Source organism: Argentina silus (assembly GCF_951799395.1).
Source record: "Argentina silus genome assembly, chromosome: 8".
NCBI classification, from domain to species: Eukaryota; Metazoa; Chordata; class Actinopteri; order Argentiniformes; family Argentinidae; genus Argentina; species Argentina silus.
Genome location: NC_139662.1, coordinates 13227238 through 13251094, shown reverse-complemented (window position 1 = coordinate 13251094; position 23857 = coordinate 13227238). Strand labels below are relative to the sequence as shown.

At 40.8% G+C, this 23857-nt stretch overlaps 2 protein-coding genes across 3 annotated transcripts in view; one reads left to right on the top strand and one right to left on the bottom strand.

The window, feature by feature from the left end:
• The first annotated feature begins 2321 nt into the window (after positions 1 to 2321).
• Positions 2322 to 10423, top strand: dhrs3a (dehydrogenase/reductase (SDR family) member 3a). Of its 2 annotated transcripts, none has more exons than XR_014554337.1 (6): positions 2322 to 2566; positions 5415 to 5561; positions 5968 to 6087; positions 7508 to 7746; positions 9041 to 9226; positions 9531 to 9546. XR_014554337.1 is itself a non-coding variant. In XM_083674433.1 (6 exons), exons 1-6 carry the CDS (start codon positions 2372 to 2374, stop codon positions 9613 to 9615), a joined length of 912 nt encoding a protein of 303 aa, XP_083530559.1. In that variant the 5' UTR covers positions 2322 to 2371; the 3' UTR covers positions 9616 to 10423. The 2 variants fall into 2 exon arrangements, 1 of the variants encoding a protein (XP_083530559.1); XM_083674433.1 differs by having other exon boundaries at positions 9041 to 9166; positions 9531 to 10423.
• Positions 10424 to 14425: 4002 nt separating this feature from the next.
• vps13d (vacuolar protein sorting 13 homolog D) overlaps positions 14426 to 23857 on the bottom strand; it is a 58547-nt gene continuing 49115 nt past the window's right edge. Inside the window, exons 67-69 of the mRNA XM_083675424.1 lie at positions 17891 to 18022; positions 16674 to 16914; positions 14426 to 16222 (exon numbers count right to left, since the gene is read on the bottom strand). Of these exons, the coding sequence (XP_083531550.1) occupies positions 16091 to 16222; positions 16674 to 16914; positions 17891 to 18022 (505 nt within the window). The 3' untranslated portion in view covers positions 14426 to 16090. The remainder of the gene's footprint in view (positions 16223 to 16673; positions 16915 to 17890; positions 18023 to 23857) is intronic.

The following is a 23857-nucleotide window of genomic DNA, read 5'->3' as shown; positions in this document are numbered from 1 at the left end:
TATTCCACTGTCACTGGCTCTTGGTCTCCCTTTTCCTAAAACAGCATAGAAAAGGATTAACATGGACCAAAATAAAGTGTCAGAAGAAGACAAAAATAACATGCACCATTAAAGGAAACATTATGCTTTTGTCTTGTCATTCTGCCTCTATTTGGATGAACTGCAGCTCTAGATTCCCATATATTGTTTGAACTGTCTGTATTAATATTTGATGGGGGTTATTCTTAGAACTCAAAGCGGCATTTCACCCTAAAATTATTTTCTAGTATATTTCTTGTCAGTCCTCCATTAGTATGAGACTATTCCAGGAAGTAAATCTAGGCTTGCTGTTAGGATATCCATGAGGCTTGGTTGCACAAAATAATTACAAATAAAATTGAAACCGTAGCTGTAAATGAACTGCCTGTTTATTCCAAGATGGGAACAAAAATAAATAAATATAGAATACAGTTCTTGATGGATAGCATCTTCCTTTTTTACCTTGTCACCATTCAATGGAGTTTGAAAAATATTTCAAAACGTTGTGGTCAATTTATTGTAGCAGTAAGGTTTTCTTATCCTGTCGATTGCCAATGCATGTTTGATGTTTTTATCAACCATAGTGAGATTGTGTGGGCGGGCCCGCATTAGACACTTTTTCCCATTTTCATGTTATTTTAAGTCAATACACATTACATGTTTTGACATATCATGGTCACCGATTCCTTGAATTAGGAATAAACTAAATAATATGGTGGTAAATATTGCCGTTTGGTTGAAAACACCCTTGAAATGTATTTTTTATTTGCTGATATGCTCGCAATAAAATTTGAATATATATTGAAGTGCTGCTGTCCTTGCAGTACTTGAATATTAATCTCAATTTATTTTACCAACATATTAAATCAAAACAAGATCTGATTCACACAGTGCCTTCAGAAAGTATTCAGACCCCTTCACTTTTTACACATTTTTGTTGTGTTATAGACTCAATTTAAAATGGATTAAATTAAAAGAATTTGCCATCAATCCACACACAATACACCAGAATGACAAAGTGAAAACACGTTTTTTTTTTTAAATTTCAATTAAATTTATTCAAATTGAAATACAGAAATACCTCATGTACATAAGTATTCAGACCCTTTCCGATGACACTCTAAATGCAATGCATATATCCCAGACTGGTATCCCCGGCCACATCCATATCTCTCAATTTATTAAACAGAGTGACGTCTTTCAAGAAAAAAACTAAACTATTAGGGTGTAGTGCCTGGACTAAAATCAAGTGGGGGCGCTAGCACTCTATTTATAAATCGTAGTGATTAGAGATAGACAACAGACCTGATCTCAGATACATTATTTGGACAGTAGCCGTAGAATACATCAATAGCCTACAATCAGACAAGACCGTTCAAAATGGGGTAATTGTCATGTAATTAGGCTATATGTTGAATATCTTGTCAAACACCTCATCTCACCCATCTGCATGCACTTGGATCAGTAATATGAAATCTATTTCTATATGGAGCATTATATGATATTCACCCATCCTTAGTTACCTTACTTTACCTTACTACCTTACCTTAATTATACGATAATCATTATAGCCAAGAGATATGACGATTGTACACAAATCCCACAAAATGTGCAATCCTTCATTTGGTTTTCAGCCAAGGCTGGCTCACTACTTGTTTTGGTAAAAAGTTGAGAGATGGGGCTGGGGAAATGTGACCATTTTTAAATTAATTGTTATATATATTTCAAAGTTATACATGTATTTGTTTACAAAGATATTTTTTACAATGAAATAAAACAACTTATATTTTGAGTTATCATGGTGTAAAACACAGTAACCTACTAGCAACGCATTTATAAGTCATATTCTTTGAGAATCAATGGGTAACATATATCATAAATTGAAAAGACCTTTGCACAGCAGAACAAATCCCAGATTGTGCCTAATGGCAGTTCATAACCAGGGCGATTGTAAAGAAGATAATTCAACCCGATTACGTTTCTCCCTGCTACTTTATCCAAGCTTTACTGGGTGGAGAAAAGATAAGCGCTACAGCCACTCACAGTGAAGTTGGAGGGGCGATATTCCCTATCATTTACGATGTCAGTCACGAATAATGGTCTATATAAACCCCCTTTTCATTCACCCGCACTCAGAGGACTGCATGGTTGTTTAACATAAAGCACATTCAGATTGAACCTTTTGATATTCCACCTGGTGTGATGAGAATCAATACGCTTGTAGCGGGGTAAAGGCTGGAGTACGATACTTGGACTTCCAACATCTGGCATTCAAACAATTTATTTTTTTAAGAGGCAGCTCTTTGTGGATATTGACTTTTGTTCTGGCACTTACAACACACTCAAAGACGTAATGGATTTGAATCAGTTGGGGCAAGCTGTGCTTTTCCCCTTACGCATCATCGTCTGCATATTGCGGGCAAGCTTGGGACTGTTGCTTCCAAGCAGACGGAAAGACCTACGCGGAGAGGTGGTGCTGATAACCGGCGGAGGAAGAGGCATCGGTCGGCATCTGGCGAAGGAGTTTGCAAAGCATGGGGCAAAGAAGGTAGACTGTCTGTGTGTTACAGTCATTCCTTATCAACTTCACTGCACACTTTACACATTTCTTAAGAGCAGTTATCTGTGATTTATTTAAATATTTCATAATGTTTTGAAAAAGTAATGCTGCTCTCATTGAATGTAATTACTTAAGCACAACTGCCAAGTAATAGAAAACTAGTGCTATTCGCATGTTAAAATGCATTTTCTCATTGTTTACATTTTGTTGGTGACCCTGCATGCAGAAATTACTGATAGCTGCTTTAAGAGGAAATATATCTGTGCTACTGACTGCTACTGTCGGTTACTAGACAATATACACTCACCCAACACTTTATTAGGAACACCTGTACACCTTCTCATGGTGGAGGTGGTGTAATGGTGTGGGGAATGCTTTCTTGGCACACTTTAGGCCCCTTAATACCAATCAATCATCGCTTGAATGCCACAGCCTATTTGAGTATTGTTGCTGACCATGTGCATCCCTTCATGGCCACAATTTACCCATCTTCTAGTGGCTACTTCTAGCATGATAATGCACCATGTCACAAAGCAAAAGTCGTCTCAAACTGGTTTCATGAACATGACAATGAGTTCCGTGTTCTTCAGTGGCCTTCCCAGTCACGGGATCTAAATCCAATAGAACACCTTTGGGATGTGGTAGAACGGGAGATTCACAGCTTGAAAGTGCACCTGAAAAATCTGCAGGAATTGCGTGATGCAATCATGTCATAATGGACCAGAACCTCAAAGGAATGTTTCCAACATCTTGTGGAATCAATGCCACGAATAATTAAGGCTGTTTTGAGAGCAAAGGGAGGTCCTTACCCAGTATTAGTATAGTGTTCCTACAAAGTGCTCAGTGAGTGTATGTATTAAGTCACCATGCTTAACACATGCAGATTAAGCATGCAAGCTGAGTCAAAGCGCGTAACACAGCAAAAAAAACAACAGACAAGTTTAAAAACAGCATATGCATGCACACACATAAACATTAGGCTAGATTTGTGCCAAAAACAAATATTCTTATAATTCTCCTACCTCTCTCTTTACCCCTGGCTGATTTGGGTGCAGGTGCTTAGTTGTGTGTTCCTTACTTCCCCTTCACATTTCTAATTGTGAGACACAAACACAGTTCTCAAAGCTCAACAAGGTCAAAGCTAACAAGTGCACAGTAAACATGTTGTCCACCACGAATGATGTAGCGCAAAACTCCTTGTGTGAATTGGTGACAATTAATTAGACATGACCGAAAAGTTAGCGGAACGTGTAGTGCTTATTGGATTAATTATCAGTCTTGCTACAGGTCTACTACACCAGCGTGCGTGAAGCGTAGACGTTGAGCGGCTGCGCTAGCAGCAACCTTAAATTAGGATTGAAGTTGATTTTTTTTCGGAACATAAAACGTGCTTGAAATTATAGGTTTCAATGCTTTAACCTTTAACCAGCAGATGAAAAATACTATAGATAAAAAAAAGTTGAACCCTCAAAAACTACTGTACTTTTCCCAATAAGGAAAACATTTCCCAATAGGGAGTAAACCTAACCCGGTCTTCCCTACCAATTACAGCAATAAGTGTCATGTACATTAACATACTGTACGAGGTTATACCTCTGTGTGTGTGTGTGTGTGTGTGTGTGTGTGTGTGTGTGTGTGTGTGTGTGTGTGTGTGTGTGTGTGTGTGTGGCTGCAGTGTCGATCTCCTCACACACACGCCTTGCAGATTGGTTATCAGAGACTCAGAGCATGCCTGGTTCATAGACAGGTCAGCCAGCTTCTTTTTTTCATGGGGTGATTATGATATAACTGGTATTGTGCAGCCTGTATAAGGAGCAGCAGTGGACGTGTGTGTGTGTGTGTGTGTGTGTGTGCGTGTGCGTGTGTGTGTGCGTGTGTGTCTGGACAGTAGCCAGCCATCAAGGGTTATCAGTGCTTCTCTGGAGACTGATCGTGTTCTCTAGAATTCCCACCCTAACTCCAAATCAAAGAGCTAATATCTGTGGCGGCTTAAATCTCCAGCCAATGTCTCCTTGTTGAGCAATTCATCATCATAACAGGCCATCTAAAACAACTGTGAAAAGATGTTCACTCAGAATAGATTAGTTACGCTGACATAGTTTGTCTTGATGTACTGGTTCCAAAACACATGCATAATTTGACTAATGAAATGTATTTATCTTACTAAAACACAACACATTTGGCTATTTGGCAAAAGGATCAAGAGCTTTCCTAATGCTTTGTTATTATTGTAGATCTCTTTGCAGGGATTGTTATGGCACAATGCAAAAATGTCACAGATACTAATATAATATACTGATTATATACAAAGGTCCTGATAGTGTCCCTGAGACAACACTGGGGCCAGGAGCCTTGCGGCACACGTGGCTTAACTGTTACCTGACTGGTGTCTGTACGTGTGGACTAACCTCGCACACATGCACACACACACGCACGTACACACATACTGTACACAGACAGTTTGTCTAAGCAAAACACAGAGATTACATGACTCATGAGTTGCCCTATTTTCATGTGTTTGAGTGTTTGTTTGTTTGTGTGTGTGTGTGTGTGTGTGTGTGTGTATGTCTGTGTGTGTGTGTGTGTGTGTGTGTGTGTGTGTATGCATGGGGATGGAGCAGCTACTCAGATTGTCTTACAACAGCATTAAACAATGTTATTCTAGCACAACCTGCATTGCATGAACTACATATTCCACTAATCCAACCTGGTCAGATAAGTGGTTAATTCAAGGAAGTAAGGGAGAAGGGAATACATTTCAATAGTATTGGAACAGAGCCTCAGTCTCCACTCTAGGGCCAATGGACTGACCTCTGACTCCCATCTCTCTCATCAGGTGATCCTGTGGGGCCGCACTGAGAGGTGTCTGAAAGAGACCTGTGAAGAGATCTCACTTACAGGAACCACAGAGTGCCACTATTTCCTGTGTGATGTTGCCAACCGCGAGGAGGTGTACATGCAGGCCAAGTTGGTCCGAGAGAAGGTAGAAAAATCCAGAGATCCCCTCAGAATAGCCCCACCCAAAATGAACAAGTTCTTTATCTAGTACAATTAAGAAACCAAACAAATGACTGCATTGAGAATGTCCTTACACAATCCCACTAGACTTTCAAAGGTTGACATTTAGATCTTATGCACATCTTTCGCAGCGCTTATGAGACAGTGTATCAGCTTACCTCAATTCTGCAGATACACACTTGATTATGGCTCACTTATCAGCCTTTCAATTTGATGAGTGAAGGTATGTAGATAACGTTTTTTACATGACAATGCAAATTAACAGCAGAGGACAGCAAGTTGTTGTCAAATAACAGATAAAAACATGTTTGATTACGGTTTGTACAGTTTTACATTTATATGAATTATACAAGTGTTTTTGATCTCTTTAGGTGGGTGATGTTACCATTCTTGTTAATAACGCGGCTGTGGTTCATGGGAAGAGTCTGATGGACAGCGACGATGATGCCCTGATGAAAACTCAACACATCAACACTCTAGGGCAATTCTGGGTAAGTTGCAGAGAGGAGGTTGGAGGAGGAGATCTGTTGCTATGCACTTTTGGAAAAAAGTGTTCCAAAAGTGTTCTTTGCTGTCCCTGCGTAAGAACCCCTTTCATCAACTCCTTTCTCCATGTCGAACCTTTTTGGGTTCCATATATAACCATCTGTGGAAAGGGTTATCCATATAGATTCCATATTCAGTAGATTCCAGAGAGGTGGACTCGACTCACCAGTTAGACCAACTTCAGACTTGACTATACAAACTATACAAAGACACTTAACTTGAACTTGAGCTGTATGACTTGAGAGACTCGAAAGACCTTCCTCGCAGTTAAATTCCCTTATTACACTGAACATACATTTGAATTTAAGAGCAATTACATGAAAAGACAATAGTGTATTACAATACAAACTAATCTGCACTAAGTATACAAGAAATACACACTCACATTAGAATGATTGTGAGCAGTAGGATACAAATGGGAAGAAAAGAAAGAATTAGAAAGTAAAGGCAAAATACAGTATATTTCAAGTTACAGTATGAGACAAGACCAGGGCGATATGATATTAAATATATATTTTTTTGCTCTCTATGCTGTATTATAGCAGTATTTTTTTCCATATCGGCAAGATCTCCACATAGTCCTGACCACATGTTTTTGGAGGGGGCTGTCCTATTATGTTTTAGCGCTTAATCTGCAAGTTTTAGCAAATGTCTATTCTCAGCCAACCAAAGACCTCTCAACCATAGCTCCATTGCTCTCAACGTGCATCTAGTGGGTGGGGGAAAAACAACAACACTCAATTCTAATTGAAGATTTAATTCAGTCAAATATTAGCCATACTATCAAAACTAGCTGTAAATCATCATTTGGATGGCCTTTCTTTTCGTAATATTAATACAAAAAATAAATGTGAAGTTTATTATGTAGGCCAACGTATTAGTAGGGCTGGAAAACAGAAAATATAACCAGAATTTAAATTTTTTATTGAAATTAGTATATGACACTTAACCATTGACTTGAGGACTTGAAACCCAAAATGAGGGACTTGAAACTTGACGTGACCTGAGCTCTGGAACTTGGGACTTGACGTGACCTGAGCTCTGGAATTTGGGACTTGACATGAGACTCGCTCATTATTACTTGGGACTTGACTCGAGACTTAAAGGTTAAGACTTGAGACTTGCTAAATTGTGATTGGGTTCCAACTCTGATAGATTCTATGGAAAGTTCTACATGGAACCCAAAATGATTCTTCAAACTGAGCTGAAGAATCTTTTTTCACTTCCCCTGTCTTTCTTTCGCGCTCTATCTCCCTTCCTGTGAAGTGAAGGACCAGCTAGGGAATAGCCAAGCCAAACTGTGTTTCTCTAACCCTCCCTGTTCCTCTCTCTCTCACTCTCCCCCCCCCCCCCCCCTCTCTCCAGACCACCAAAGCGTTCCTGCCTCGCATGCTGGAGCTCTGCCATGGCCACGTGGTCTGCATCAACTCCATCCTGTCCCTGTCCTCCATCCCGGGGGCCATCGACTACTGCACCTCCAAGGCCTCCACCCTAGCTTACATGGAGAGCCTGACCCTGGGTCTGCTGGACTGCCCCGGGGTGGGCTGCACCACCATACTCCCCTTCCATACCAACACAGACATGTTCCAGGGCATGAGAGTAAGGTGAGGGGGCCCCATCCATGGCTGCATATATATATATATATATATATATATATAGGGGATGCCTTAAAAGCGAGGCTCAATTTCAAGAACAAAGAAGAGAGGGGAAAGAGGGCATCACTGTTGAATCCCCTGTGTCAATGGGAAAAATACAGAGATAAAACCCTAAATGCAAACAAAAGCTTGAGGGGAGGTATAAAGAAGATGAATCCATAAAACAAATCTATAGACAAAGGCAAATATCTTTGTCTTTTAATGAAGCCAGTCCACTCTTAATTATTTCAGGAAGGGGTTTCTCTAACCATGCTGAAATAGTCTTAACATTTAGGAGAGATATGGGGGGATAGGATGCACAGTCAGCAGGATCCTTTCGTTTTTTTTAAATATTAGTGATATGGCCACTTCAAGTTTCAAGTTGATTTTTTTAAAAGTGCATTTTCACCAAGGTCTCAACACACTCTACATAATATAAAAACCAAGTGGCGATAAAAAAAAGAAAAAAGCTGGACTAGTTACTTTTGGACTAGTTACAGACTACTTATAGCTGCGTTGGAGGAGCCAGATAAAAGCACATTGCAGTAATCAAGTCTTGATGCGTAAATCCATTTTTCAGCATCCTGTAGTGAAAGAGAATTTCTTATTTTTGCAATATTGGGTAGGTGTAAATTAGCTTTCTGCATGTGCTCTTAACGTGAGCGTCCAATGTAAGGTCAGAGTCAATAATAATCCAAGATTTGTTACTGTATTGATTCAGTTTTATCGGAGTTAAGGACGAGGAAGTTATTTGCAATCCATAATTTAATGTCAGTCACATAGGACAAGATAGTTAGTGGCATGCCAGGTTTCATCGCAACGTAAAGTTGCATATCATCTGCATTGCAATGAAAATTTACACCATGATGATGGATTAAATTACCTAGGGGTCGCATATGTAGGGAAAGAAGTAGTGGTCCCAAAACAGAGCCTTGTGGAACACCATAATTGACAGTACAATGTTCAGATTAATCACCACCGATGATGTACAAATTGGTATCTGTTAGTGAAATAATATTTAAACCAAGACAGAGCAGACCCACAGATTCACACAAGTTTCTCCAGTCTCTGTAATAGAACTTGTTGATCAACTGTATCAAACGCAGCACTCAAGTCAAAGAGCACAAGGGTAGAGACAGAGTTGGTGTCAGAGACCACGAGTATGATACGTTGATTATGTTGAAGGTTGTTATGTTTGAACATTGAAATCTTATCGTGACCCATGCACTGTAGAGGTGAACTGAAGTTGTGTGCATCCTTCCAGATTCCCTCATCTCTTCCCCCCGCTGAATCCTGAGCTGGTGGCCCAGAGGACTGTAGACGCAGTCAGGACCAACACGTCGTTCGTTTACCTACCCTGGACCATGCGCGCTCTTGTCATACTCAAGAGGTAGGGTGGGGTTGTCACGCATCATTTACCAACACAGATCCCACGTTTGAATTTAGCTCTGTAAGTTAAATCTTTTGTTGGGACATACCATGCCTTTTTTCACATTTAAACAAATAATAATTATATATTTTTTTCTATTTAGTTTCTATATTAATTTGTCCATTTATTAAATCTCATACTTTTATAAATAGTTCAGTTGTTAGCCATATTAAGCTACAGCCAATTTATTTACCCATGTACATAGTTCTAACTCAAATAGTTTTAGCTTAGTTTTTAGCCATATGAAGCTCCAGTATTTTACCTCTGCATCAAGCTTTTGAGTATGTCCTCAATGGTTGTGAACGTTGTTCTCCTCGCCTCCCAGTTTCCTGCCCCAGGTGGCTCTGGAGGAGATTCATCGCTTCTCAGGGTGCTACACCTGTATGGACACCTTCAACGGACGGACATAGGAGAGGCTAGGCTTGGTGCCAGTAGGACACAAGCCCACATCCGCATCAGAAACACAATCTTGGTGGCTCAGCTAAAACAACAATACCGCAGCTGGCCATACTGAGTTGGGCACTGCCAAGGCTGCAGAGACCTTATGAACGATAGGTACTGGAGTCACTGCACATTGATGCTGGAGTCTCCACCAAAAGCCGAATCTGGAATTGAATATTGGCATTGTGGCTGCCCGGTTGGAATGCCCCTCACTTGATTTCTATGCAACCATGCTGGTTCATCGACTAACAGCAGATGGAGTGGTAATCAGAACTGAACCATGTTTACCACTATGGTGCATTTACCGCCTACTGTCTTACTAATGGTACTTATGAGATAAGATTGATGCATACTTCAGACTCAGGCTACAAGAGTAGAAAAAGCTGTGATTTGGGATTTCATGGGGTATTCACTTTTTTTCCTGTCATGGAAAAGAACGGGTGGTAAAATTACCAGCCTAGTCATTGGTTAATACATTGGTATACATTGTTTTTGCCATTTGACAGTATCTTTGAGTATGTGTCAAGTCTTGTTTGCCGATATGTGTAGCCATTTATTTTATGGTACAGGTATTTACCTAGAAATACATGTTAAAATGATAATTGCACAATAATTAACCTATTAATTATGCGTTTCTTCGATATCTATTCTCACAAGCACCACTTGGAAACATGTAGTCACCATTTCTGCTGAATGTTTTTTGAAGTACCAAAAGATACCCATTGTTATCACATAATTTCCTGATATCAGGCAAATGGAAAGAGTACCGCAAAATAAAGAGCTGCTCAGCTGCAAAAGTGATATTGAATGAAATGCAATATTAAATTCTTGTATGATTGTGTGTGTGTGTAGACAGAAGAGGGTTTGTGGGATCCAGTCCTCTTGTTCATGCCTGCCAAAGCTTCCAGCCTTCTCATGGTCAACATTCCTATGTTACGGCCCTGCCAATTGTGAGCTCATTGTTCACTTTGTGAGGGTTGTCATAACACTCTCTCTGCTCTGTAGGAAAGCATACCAGAGAAGGTCTCTCCATTGGGAGCCAGAGACAAATGGCTTCAGGGAACATGTAATACTGTACAGTCAACAATGTCACATTCATAAGGCACAAATGGGAGATCATGTACCCCAACGTAAAATAAATGTTGGGTTTTTGCAGGAAACGTTCAGCTAGAACCTCCTCCATTTCAAAACCTGGCACTGGTACAGCTGTTCCCAAACTGGTATCTCTCTCCAGCTCTTTATCTATCTATAGTAGTTTGCCAAATGGAAAATGACACCTGGGGCTTTCTTATTGTCCCTCAGTCTTGGTAATATCTGCTTATGTGGCACATTTGAAATGAACTCAAAATGGTCAGTAGAAACGGATGTTAAGATGTCCTCTTACCATCTGAAACTTGTTAAAATAATTGCTGCTACACAAAGACAATGTCATTATTTATTTTGATAAAACAAACTCAAAATGGAGGACTATGAACAGCCCAACCTACAGTACTGTGTGTGTGTGTGTGTGTGTGTGTGTGTTTGAGAAGACAGCTAAAATCTCAGGGGGCGAGTTCAGAGCAAGGTTAGCCAAATAGCAGCTGGATTCAAGGAGGTGGTTGGATAGACGGCTCCCCGCGTGCTGAACTCTTCACCCTGGGTAGCTCCCTGAGAGGACACTCGGGTGGAGTGGAAGCTGGCAGCTCTCTTCTCTCTCTCTCTCAAAAACAACACACATTTTGATGACATTGGCAGCTTAATGAAACATCTGTAAAAAATGTATTGAGACTGATTACATTTCAAATGCCCATTTATTGCATTACACACAGGTGGGTGAGTGGTATTGAACCCTTCATAACACATGGAAACACACAGCCTTTCTTGCCATACCGGAGATGTTAAGATAAGTTGGATATGAAATCCTAACACTAATCTGGGTAATTATACTAGCTTTATATGTGTTTTTGTTTGTTATTCGCAAGGCTTCTGGAATCCCAGTAGACGCTCAGAGCCTGTGTCCAATTATACATGGCAAAATGGATTTGATTGGGCTGGCTTTAAAAAGTTGTTTTACAATTCCAGGAATCATTTCTGACTGTAAGATCGCTGTAGGGGCCCAATGGATCCCATACCTCACAAAACCACTTATTCTGCTAAACCCCCTTAAGAGTAAATAGTAATAATATTAATTATTCAATATGGGTGAAAGCTCGACATAGAGTAGGATGTGAGAAGGGATACAATCCATTCCTGGGGGGACCTAGAGTATGTACAATTTTGATCTACGCTACACAAACACACCTGATTCAACATTCAACTGATTACTTACCACACCAGGTTCCAAAGTTAACTTTTTTTCTCACTGGCCCGACCAGGCCCGTAACGCTGAAATCTACTGGCCCAACCTGGTTTAGGTTACATGCATTGGGGGTTATGTAAAGTTTTCAGCATTTCAGTGTCCAGTATTAGAAAGAGGAAGCATTTGGTCTTCTTTAGCTCTATTCTGTAACAGTTTGGATTTTAAATCAAACACCATCAACTTCAACACCATCAACTATGAGGTTAAAGTAGAGATTCTCAGCTTTAATGATAATAATCTTTTTTCAGATTGGTTTCACCATTTAGAAATTACAACCCTTTTAATCATAGTCCCCATATTTCAGGGCATACTTCTGGAAATTTGGCTTGACAGGTATTTCTGGTTAGTCAGGTGTGTTTTGTCACATCATTTGTGGTGGCATAAGATAGCTGTAAATGTCTAGTATTGATTCAAGGCTTTGCATTTGCCTTTGGAGTCTGCGATTGGTGTCTTGTCAAAATGGAGCAAAAAGGTGTCACTGAAAGTTAAGAAAGCCATTATGAGGCTGAAATATCTGAAAAATCTATCAGAAACAGCCACAACCTTAGACTTACCAAAATGAACAGTTTGTATTTATCATTAAAAAAGAAAGAAAGCACTGGTGAGTTCAGCAATCGCAAACGGGCTGGTAGGCCAAGAAAGACTTCTACAATGGATGACCAAAGAATGCTCAACATATTTAAGAAAAAACACAAAACAAATGTTCCACCGATCAGGAGCACTCTCCAGGAGGTAGGTGTGAATGAGACTACCATCAGCAGAATCAGCAACAGCCAAACTACAAAGGCTTCACTGCAAGGTGCAAACCATTAGTTGAGGTCAGATTTAAATCCAATTGAACATGCATTTAATTTCCTGATGATCATATTTTAAGCAAAACTACCTCAAAACAAACAACAACTGAAGGTGGCTGCAGTACAGGCCTGTCAGAGCATCACCAGAGAATATACAGTACCCAGTGTCTGTTGGGGTCAATGGGTAACAGACTTCAGGCAGTTATTGCATGCAAAGGATTGTCGACCAAATACTAAACAAGTACTTTATTTGGACATTATATGACTTTTCCAATACTTTTAGAGCCCTGAAATAGGGGAACTGTTGTACTTCCTAAAAAGAAACATTGAATTAAAAGGTGAGAATCTCTACTTTGACCCCAACATAATTGTTTGATTTCAAATCCAAACTCTTGGAGTATAGAGCTAAAAGAAGACAAATGCTTCCTCTTTCCAATACGTATGTACTGTAGGAAGCTGTAAATACTTTAGACTAATACTACTTAAAAGTACTTAAGAACCCTTTGCCTTGTTGGCATGGAGACTCATCCATCAGCAGGCAGAGGGCAGGGTTGGAGGGAGGGAGATAAATGAGGCCTGGCCCAGCCCCCCAGCCAGGGGGCCACCCCCTGCCTCCACTGCCCTGCCAATCAAGAGGAGAGATGGAGGGGCTGGGGCCGAGGACTGCAGGGTCTTCTACACCAGTGTTGGGTATACATGGAGACTGAAGGCAGTCACAGTGCAACAAATGGAACGAGCTTAGTTCAGGCAGGACACTCAAAGTCAGGCCTATTTAAATGGTCAGTACCACCCCCAGGCTCCACCTGATTTGGCTCTGCTCTGTCTGAATCTACCGGGGGGGTTGATAGATGTATGGACTCCCTGCCATGTAATACTCATGTAGTCGTTTATAACTCCCAGGCTCCAAGTCTAATTGTATAACCATTTTATATTAAATAAATGGTTATACTAAAGACACAAGTGTTCCTGACTGAACTAGACTAAGATTTTCAATTTCAAATTCTCTACTCTTAAGGCCCGAAGAAATTCTTGACCTTTTTTTTTTTTTTCTCCTCCATACAGCAGCTCCAAGAAGCTGATACAGAACCTTCTCAAAATGTGTCATCAAGCAAAACCGTGGTGTAGCGCTAACATTCCCTGCTTGCCAATGACATTCTCCTCAACTGAAGATCGACTCTCGATTTCGCCACTGTCTATACTTTGATCCCTCTTCTCTATAACCCCGTCCCTCAAACCTCCTTTACTGTCTAATAAAAAAATACAAAAGGAAAGTGCAATCTAGTGGACATAATCTGGTTGACTAATACCTTTGAACAGGGCAACCTCCAGATTAACCAGAAATACACTACATAGTATGAAGAAACAAAACTCCAAGCCACAGCTTCATATTACTTGTCAGACATAGAGAACTGATATTCCATACTAATATTATATGAATCCCACAAAATGAAATGGCCAATTTGGATACAATCAATTATATATTTTCTCAGAGATTAAACTATATTTCTACATAATAATGATGCAGGAATACTTATCTTATCTGTTTCTAAAAATATGGAATGACATGGAATGACCCTGAAAATATCCACAGTATTAGGAAATCATACTTTTTCTTTAAAAAAACAAACAAACACACACATACACACATATATTAAGTAACTGCAGTTGTAGTGCTTTATTTTAAGCAATAAGTCGTCAGTTCACTCTCTCCCTCTACACGGTCAAAGCTCAAGTCCTTCACCCATCACAAGCTTAGGTGAAAGGCCCAACTGATCAAGGAAGATCCCCAAAGCAGATCGGGGTCAAAATAGTCTGTTTTCAAATACTTGCGCTTGCCAGGTTGTCCCAAAAGTGGTAGTCTGGTAAAAAAAAACCTCTCCCTTCCGTTTGTGATAACTTCTGCCAGCAAAGGATTCCCTTCATCTAATCCTCTTTGCTTCCCTTCTCCACATACGTTCCCACTAAATTCCTCTTCTTCAGCATTGTTTTTGTTATCTACAGTACCTTGGTAGTGGTTGGTAACGACGGCAAAGAAAAGTGATTAAACTAAATTAAACTTTAGCTTTAGCTGACCAAATCCAAATATGAATATCCATGAATTTTAAAACCCTGTTTCCATTTGGGGCCCTACTTCCATGACACCATGATTCGTTTGAAGAGGTAACTGACTGAAAAGTACCTCCTGGGAATTTTCGTTCTATTTTCTCTTTGAATCACAGAGATGCAAAGGAGTTTTACCAGGATGAGTAGCTCAAAGATCAAAGCCCGGAGGAGACGAGGCTTCAAAATTGCAAACCTCGCTAAATCAAACACACCTCCAGTATTTGAAATAAATAAATGCAATTGAACATGCATATAAATATTTTTCGACCGCGAGCTGGTTCGAGGAACGCATTCCAACTACCTTAGCTCTAAGGAGAAAATTGGTTAAAATGGGCACTGGTAAAAAGTCATTAAATAAAAAGTTGACCGAAACCAGACTGGGGCCCATGATTGTAAAAGGCTAGAGACTTGAGTGGTAGCTCCTGTGACTGCTTCCCTGTGTAGTGAATGGGTGGGAGGCTCCTAGTGTGTCCCACCCTAGTATCAGTGCAATTAGTTCAGCAACTCCAACCAGAAAAAATATATTTTTTACACAAAATAAAGACAGTTTTAAAGGCAGTTTTGTACAGCATTTCACTTCATATCAACCTCCGTAATTCTCTTGTTTTTCCACCATCAATATGTACATAGCTGGAAAGTGTTATATTGGTATGTAGCTATATATACATAAGTGTCTATTCACAAACATATACAACACTACCTGGATGTGTACATCTATTGACGTACGCTATAGTAGTCTTATAAACATTTTTGTAAAATAAAATAAACTGTCATCTTATTATGTTCTAAATATACAGAGTGTGATAAAACACTTGTTTGCATATTTTCATTGTTTAAACCTGTCCTTCTTGGGGTGTCCCTTGAAACTATGTTGAGTTCCACAACCGAGTGACCAAAGAAGGGTTCTCTTCACACAAAGCTGCATCATTCCAACCCAAAGCACCTAAACTATTCATTTATGATATGTCAGTTCAAGATGGCCACTCACTTTGCACTCGGTTAGTTGTCTTAAGGGAGGTTGAAAACTTGCAGACTGGCCATCTAGGACAGGGATAAAGCATAACACCTCCTTAGGGGAACAGATTTTCTTGTGATCAGGGACATCGTCATACAATACTGTCTGACTGTTTATCTTCACAAAAAATGACGGGCAACGCCACTTTCAGTGAAGAATAAGAACAACAAGGTGTTGCCTTTATGAAGACTTTGTTATGAGTCCAACAACAAGTAATCTTCATTTTCATTGGGTGGCAGCATGAGCTGCTGTTCGTAGTAAAGGCTCTTGGCATAGTTTACTTCTTGAGAGATTTTGACAGCAAGATTCTCACTCTTCACGTGGACCTATGGAGGAAAATGACAGTGATTGCACTTTGTGGCAAAGTATGAAAATGTGTAATATTTCAGTAATATGCACAATTTCAAAAATTAAGCTTTTTTCCCGTTGCAATTGAAAAACTAAAGCATGTCCCTCTAAATATAAGAGCTTAATGAAACCCTAAACAGATGGTTCCAAAATGATTCATAGCCTAATTCATATTACTTACAAATGATTTGTGAAGCATCTATGCCAGTCTTATGATGGGTTTACAAAGACTACTACATAGCTGCCTCATCATCATGATAAACTTCTCACCGAGACACTGTCATTGTTGGTAGGCATTCTGGCACAAAATGGCTGCCATGCATCACCTCAGTGGATGCTACAAATTTGTACCAGATGATGTGAGTTTCTCATTGTAAACAAGGAAAAGCCCTTTGAGCAAGAACTGCGTTTTGGTGTATTGAGTCTTACCATGGGTTTCTGGTGGGAGGGGCCTGGCATAGCAACGCCACTACTGGTGCTCTCCGCCTTTTTGGTGAGCTGCACGTACACCTTCCCATGGTCCTTTGAGACAAGGCAGTGGTAGAGGTCATCGTACTTGACCTCTAGGAAGATGGCCTCGCGGTCCACCAGTTCCCCGGGCTTCAGGAAGTAGACGACTTTGGAGGAGATCAGCACGCAGTAGGTGTCTATGGGCTCCACAGCGATGAAGCTAGGGAGGGAGAGAGAGAGAAAAAAAAGAGAAAGAGAGATACATACTTTATCACTTGTAAAAGAGAGACAGAATCGTTTGGGGGAATTCTCACACACACTCAGGCACGTGTGTCCTGACACACTCACTCAGACACGCGTGAGCGCGCGCATGTGAACACATGGGCACACACAAACGCGGCAGCATAAACAAACAATGTGCGACTCCAGGCCCGTGGAAGGCTGAACACAGGGCCAGGTCAGAGACTAAGCTGAGTAATTGGCTAGTTCACACCTTAAAGCTCAGAGGCCAGGGATAGTGACAGGGGAGGCTGCCTGAGAGGATTTATTAGCCTGGGAGATGACAAAATGCTCAGCAGGGGGGAGTGGAGGGTGAGGGTGAGAGAGAGAGAGAGAGAGAGAGAGAGAGAGAGTGGCGCTTTGTCCACAACAGAGCCCTGGTCATATTTGATTTCTATGGACAACTTTTCAGCTATATCATGGAAAATGTATTAACATACTTGAAATGTCATGCAAAATCATCCCAAAGTCTCTTAACTCACTAACTGCCCAATAATTCACCACTTATAGTGTTTTATGTGGTATTTACAGTACCTAGCAACAATACTTTGATCGGCTACAAAATGAAGCATCATAATTTGGGCGACTTTATTCACCCTCTGCACTAAATGAGTTAAAAGCTAATTTAGGGTATACTGACTTCCATTGTTTGTTTTTTTAGGAAATGCTAATATAAGTGGATTTTGGCTGTGGCTACATAAATAAATAAAGAGTGGATTGCACTCTATCCTTCTCTATAGACTGCTAACAAGGTAAGGAAACAAATATGTCATTTTGTAATTTGAGTGAACTAAGTCTAAATGAGAGCAACAAACACACACAATTTGAGCAACACTTAGCAACTAATATTCCTGAATGTACTGTAAGGTAAAGTAGAATAAAGTAAAGTGAAGTAAAGTAAAATAGGTCAGACTCACAACTCGGAGTGGATGTTGTCGGTGAGGTGGAAGAGCTGCTCCTGACCATCGGCCTGGGAGGAGGAGAAGCGGGGCAGCAGGCCCTGGGGTCCCTTACAGCAGCGTGGCTTCCTCACACGCTGCACACTCAGCCTGGGGGGACACAGGACAGGACCGTCAACACACAGCACATCAACATACAGTAGCAGCCAAATGCAGCAGGTTAACAGGGTGTCAACAAGATAGTTTATGGTAGCTGCCAAAGTAGTGCCTAAGCAGTGTCAACCGTGGTGTGTGACAGACAGGGGCTTAAGTAACCAGGTCTGTACAGGGTTGCTAGGAGGTGAAGAGGTTGACATGCTCCGGGGCAGCCTGCTTTACAGCAGAGCTACACCCGAATGCAGCATGCACAATCCGTCAAGTACCCGTCAGCGTCAGTCATTGAACCTGCTACACCAGAAACAGTTGCGAGTGTGGAAGCAGAATAAATATCCCTCCCTGTCTGTTTCTGCATGGAACTTCAAATGTATAAATTCCTGACGTTGAACTTGTTGTATGTTGAGAGTCCTGTCAAAATCTTCTGAATTGGGGCTCAAATATAAATGAGGACTGTACTTTGGTTTATCAGCTCAGGTAGCCTACCACTATTGTATACTAATGTCAATATCAATAATTCTATTACATTATCATACTATGAAGCTGAGTGAATATGTTTTTAAGCGTCCAAAATCCTGTTAGCCCAGGTGGTGCAAGGCCTTAACAAAGGTCTCCTCCCTCCCCTCTCTCTCCTTCAACCCCTCTGCTCTTTCGCCTGTCCACTAACGTCAGTTGGCCCTGGAATTCCCACATCTGGCTTACATCTGAACCCCGGGCTGCAGTCTTTTGATTAGGGCCCGATGGGCTCCGGTAGGGTTGACATAGACAGCACTGTGCTGGGCTCTGATGTGCTACTCGGGCAGCGGGGGGTTTGCCTCTCTGTGAAGAGACAGATTCCAAGCTGTCTGCAGCTGTAGGAGTGCTGCTAAAGGTGGACGTTTGGGCAGCCAGAGAGCCAGGAGGACTAATGTGTGAGGGCTAGACTGGCTGGCCGTGCAAGAGAGAGGGAGGGTTGAGGTTGGGGGGGGGGGGGGGGGGGGGTCAGGCGCCATCGAGAGCCACAGGCAAAGTGCAAAGTGGCAAAATGGTCCTAATGCAGATGTGAATCCCATCAGGGAAGCTGGTTCCAACTTGGACTGCTTGTATACGTTAACTCCAGCATGTTAAAAGCGTTGGAGGCTTGTGAGTGGCCAGGGAGAGACAGGCCGGCTCCACGACTGGCCAGGAGGGTTCACCTGTGGGTCAGGCTCAGGGGGCCTGGAGGCCGGCCAGTCTGCTGTCTGTCTGTCAGTGGCCCAGCACAAACAAACAGCACTGCTCCACTCGCTGCCCAATCCCAAACCCAGCCCTAGCTTCTACCTGTTGGCCCTTAATGCTGATCTGAGAGGAGCAAATGGGTGTACTGTATGTACTCTACTGGCGTACTGCAAAGGAGATAAAGAGTAGCGAGGTCTGGTCATGTGACAAGTGTCCAGGAGAAACTTTCACATTAAATTAATTATTTTGACCACATTGTTTTTAAATCAGTGTACCACAAATGCTTACAGTTCTTTCTTGGATTGTATCAAGTCAATATCTTTACAAAAAGGGTCTTCAACCCTTTCATGTACCCCTTGGTACTGGTCTTGACTCAGACTTGCATTAAGGAGGTTTTTCGACTACATCTCTGATGTGCACATACGTTGTGCGGGCAATCCCTCTCTGCCAAACTCAAATATAACTGTTATCTTGACTGATATATCCTTGGTATGTTGACTTGATATCATGGTAACAATAACAGGGCAGATGAGCATCTTTATTGAAAAACTGAGGTAGCACAGCCTCAATTTGAAAGAATTTCTTCTAGAAATCCAACAAACTGAAAATATGTATACTGTAATTCGAAATGAGAAACAACATATCGATCAGCATAGATATTAGCATTGAGAGAAATAATACTCAATAAACCGTATTGTTAATAAAATGTAAAACAAATGTTAACTGTCTTACTGCCCTTATCCAGCGAGTCATTTGTAGTTGCCTATGTAACTGCTAGTATTTTTATAGTTATTCTTCATGCTCAATTTATGCTGACAACTTATTCGGGTGCACATTTAAGAAGGAAAAAACCTGCACTCATGAGAAATACTCTTTAGATATTTTTCCACAATGGAAAAGGGTTTAAGGTCAAAGGAAGAATAACATGTTATGATGATGAGTCCCCATTATTTCATGGTTATTTTCTTATTATGATTGACACATGTAATGCTATAAATTATACTCTATTTACATATTATGAAACACTTCATCTACATCTACTGTACATCTATGGATGTGACACCATTTACAAATATGGATGACTGGAATAACAACAAACAAAGAATGACTGAACAGAAACAATGCTTTTTTTAGTTTTTTGTAAAATGTTAAATGAAAGATCTGTATAGTATTAAATGCTTTCAGGCATGGGAGCACCTATTACAGTACCCCCTTTGCCCACCAAAGAATGAGCGTCTTTGGCTCTGAGAAATCGCTTATCTCACTGGAATCAGCAGTCTATGACCAAAGTCTTGACAATGCACCCAAGCTTTCTTGAACTGATTTCAAATTCTGTTTGAAATCCAATTTGATAAGATGGCTAGCTCTCAAGCCACACACTTATGAGTGTCTCTCTACCCCTACATAGCCAAAGACATATTGATTGCCTTCCCTCTCCCTCTGGCTGTCAGATGTGTGTGTCTAGTGATTGGCATTCCGAGTCTTTTCAGTGAGCCAGATCATTCATCTCTGTTCACCTAAAATAACTGTTTATTCGGCTCCCAAACGGCTCCTCATTAAAATCAGCCCATTTCGCGTAATTTTGACTTCTGATTGGTCCTTGTGCACATCTGTTGCTTAAATGTGTTCAGTGGAATTCAATAATCTTTTTCTTAATATGACAATAACATTATTTAGCAATAGCCTACGTGTATTATAAAAACTGTAAAATTGGATTAGGCTACATTTGTTTTAACTGGACTCGGCTGATGTCCTACCAAAAAGAAAAACAGTACACATGTGCATGGAAAGTAATGACTATGCGGTTATGCAGATTAGAATAATTACAGTCTTGTGTTAATTTTTCGTCCCAAACCCCACCCCCCCCCAAAAAAAACGTCTCTTCAGATTTGCGAACATTCACCAAAAAGAGCTGGTTAAAAGATCAGGCTCGTTTGATAATGACCTCACTTGAGCCGTGTGGCTGAACCTCCCACATGGATTGACTACTGGCTGGCGAATTTCATGAATGAACCGTAACCCCCACCTTGAGGCCACCCTCAACATTTTCATCCCTGTCAACCACAATACTAATGAAATTATGCATAATAATAATTTGTATGTTTCTCTTTTTTGATAAAGCTGGTGTATTTTGGGCACTGGGCAGCGATACGATATGGGATTGTAGACATTTGTTTATTAATTAGATTTTCAAGTGTCAAAAACACCCCATTCCTTGATTTTGCCCAAATAATCGATTGATGCATACACGAAACATTCTGTATTGTTCTGTAATGGGCTATCATGCAGTTACAGTACCTAAATAATCAAATCTGTCTTGGGTGGGAAACGTGTGAAGAACCCTAATCAAATGTTTGTTCCTTATTATAGCCATGACGATCAAATGTATAGCCATGTGTTGCCAGAAACAATGTCGGAACAGTTCCTGATCAAGTGTAAAAGTAAAGTGTGTTATTGCAGTATGTCTCTAGCAAAATGTCTATTTCACAAATCATGCTTTTGCCCTTGATAAGGCAAACACACATACAGTATTGATGCAATCTCATATGAGAATTTTATAATATTGTTCACTTCTTTTTGTAAAGCATTTTTAGGTCTTAGAAAAGCGCTAGCCTATATTTAATGCATTACTATTATTAAACAACAACAACAATAATAATAATAGTTTACATTGCAAAATGAATGCAATCTTGGCATCTTCCCTGACAAATGATAGCCCAGACAGACAGAACGGCATGAACACAAGTCAGATAAGCCAGAATATTAAAATACAACTGCTAAAATAGGAACTGAATGTTCACATTTGAATTTCAAGTTTGTGGGATAGGCCTACAAAATAGGCCTACAAACTCCATCATTGCATTAGTTCTAGAAAACCAGCCCAAGGGCAACTTACAAGCGCCATCTAGCAACTGAGGTCAGTGTGCACAAGGTCAGTTTTAGCCTGCCTCAAATCACTCTGACGCTTCGCAGAGGCACGAATGAAGCACACACGATTGCTGCATCGCCACACGCAATATATATTTGGCTCCATCTGTATGCAAAGAGCTGACATCATTCCATGATTCTACATGACAGAACGTGTCATAAAATATTAATTTGGGTCTGAGCGTTCTGTAACATGAACAGGCACCAGGAAGTCAAGCTAAAACACATTCCTTGTGAATTGGTAGATGAGATGAGACGGCTTGCGGGTGAGACGCTTATTTGCATGTCTGGTGTTTCTCAAGTGCTGCTGACAAATTCAACATTCCTCTCATTTCATTGTCCAGCCATACATGACCAAACCATAACACCCCCTCCACCATATTTCAGAGATCAGGCGGTATTGCTGGGGATTTTGGGCAGTTCCACAAGACCTTTATCTAGAACTCTGCAGACTCTTTTATGTACTTTTCAGCAAACTGTAATCCGGCCTGTGGGACAGTCATTTTGGGGGTTTTCTTAATCGTGGTGAGCATTGCTGAGCTCACCAATGTTTTTCTTCTTTTGTTCTAAACTGTTGTTGGCAAGCCTAAGGTTTTGGATATGTTTATGATAGTTTCTTACTGATATCTCAGCCCAATAATGGCTTCCTTGACTTGCAGTGACCTCTCTTTGGTCTTGACAGACACCAATAGCAGACTCCAAAGGAAGGCTAGAATTAATACTAGACATTGACAGCTCTCTTACGCCTGCACAAATGACGTGGTGGAACACACCTGACTAACCAGAAACACCTGTCAAGCCAATTTTCCAATACTACTGGTTCCCTGAAATAGTTAATTTCTAAATGGTGAAACCAATCTGAAAAAAGAAAACATTGAATTAATGCTGATAATCTCTACTCTAACATCACAGTAATTGTTGGATTTCAAATACAAACAGTTGGAGTATAGAGTTAAAGGAAGACAAAATGCTTCCTCCTTCCAATACTGAGAGGGCACTGTATAGAAAAAAATAAAAATGTTGTGAAATACAGTTTTCTTCATGACTTAGTCAACTCATTACAGAAAATAGGCCTACTCTATATTTCCCCAAAGTAAACACCATGGCTCTAACATTCTGTTTCTCCTTATGGCAGTGCAGTGAGGGAGTGCCTGGGTTGATGATGGGCCGATGGGTTAGGAGGGGTGGGGGGAGAGCTTCTCTCCCCCTTTGTTTGGAGATTGTAATTGAGCTGGCTCTGGTGGACTGCCAGGACTGAGGGAAGCCAGGGTAGAAGAGTGAGTGTGTGTGTGTGTGTGTGTGTGTGTGTGTGTGTGTTGGGGGGGGCGGGGGGGGGGGGGGGGGGCGGGTGAAAGACGGGAGGGAGAGTTCACAGGCAGGGCAGGAAAGCAGGGAGAGTGCAGACAAACCCACAAGTCTGCTTCTCATTGAATTGTTGTTTGTGTGCTGTTTGTAATCTCGGAGATATGATCCGAGCGCTCTTTGAGGACGTGAGGGTAGAGCTATGTGTTCAAGGAGATAATGTTATGAGGTAGAAAGAAACCTGGTCATGCGCACGTCTCATTATAAGATGCTGGGTGAAAAACTCAGCATAATAGCAGGAAATACTACACCACTACACATTATATTGCACCAATACCTTGTTTAAGAGGGATAATGTTTAAATCCAGGCCTGACAAAGATCCATCTTGGATTGAAACTTTGTCA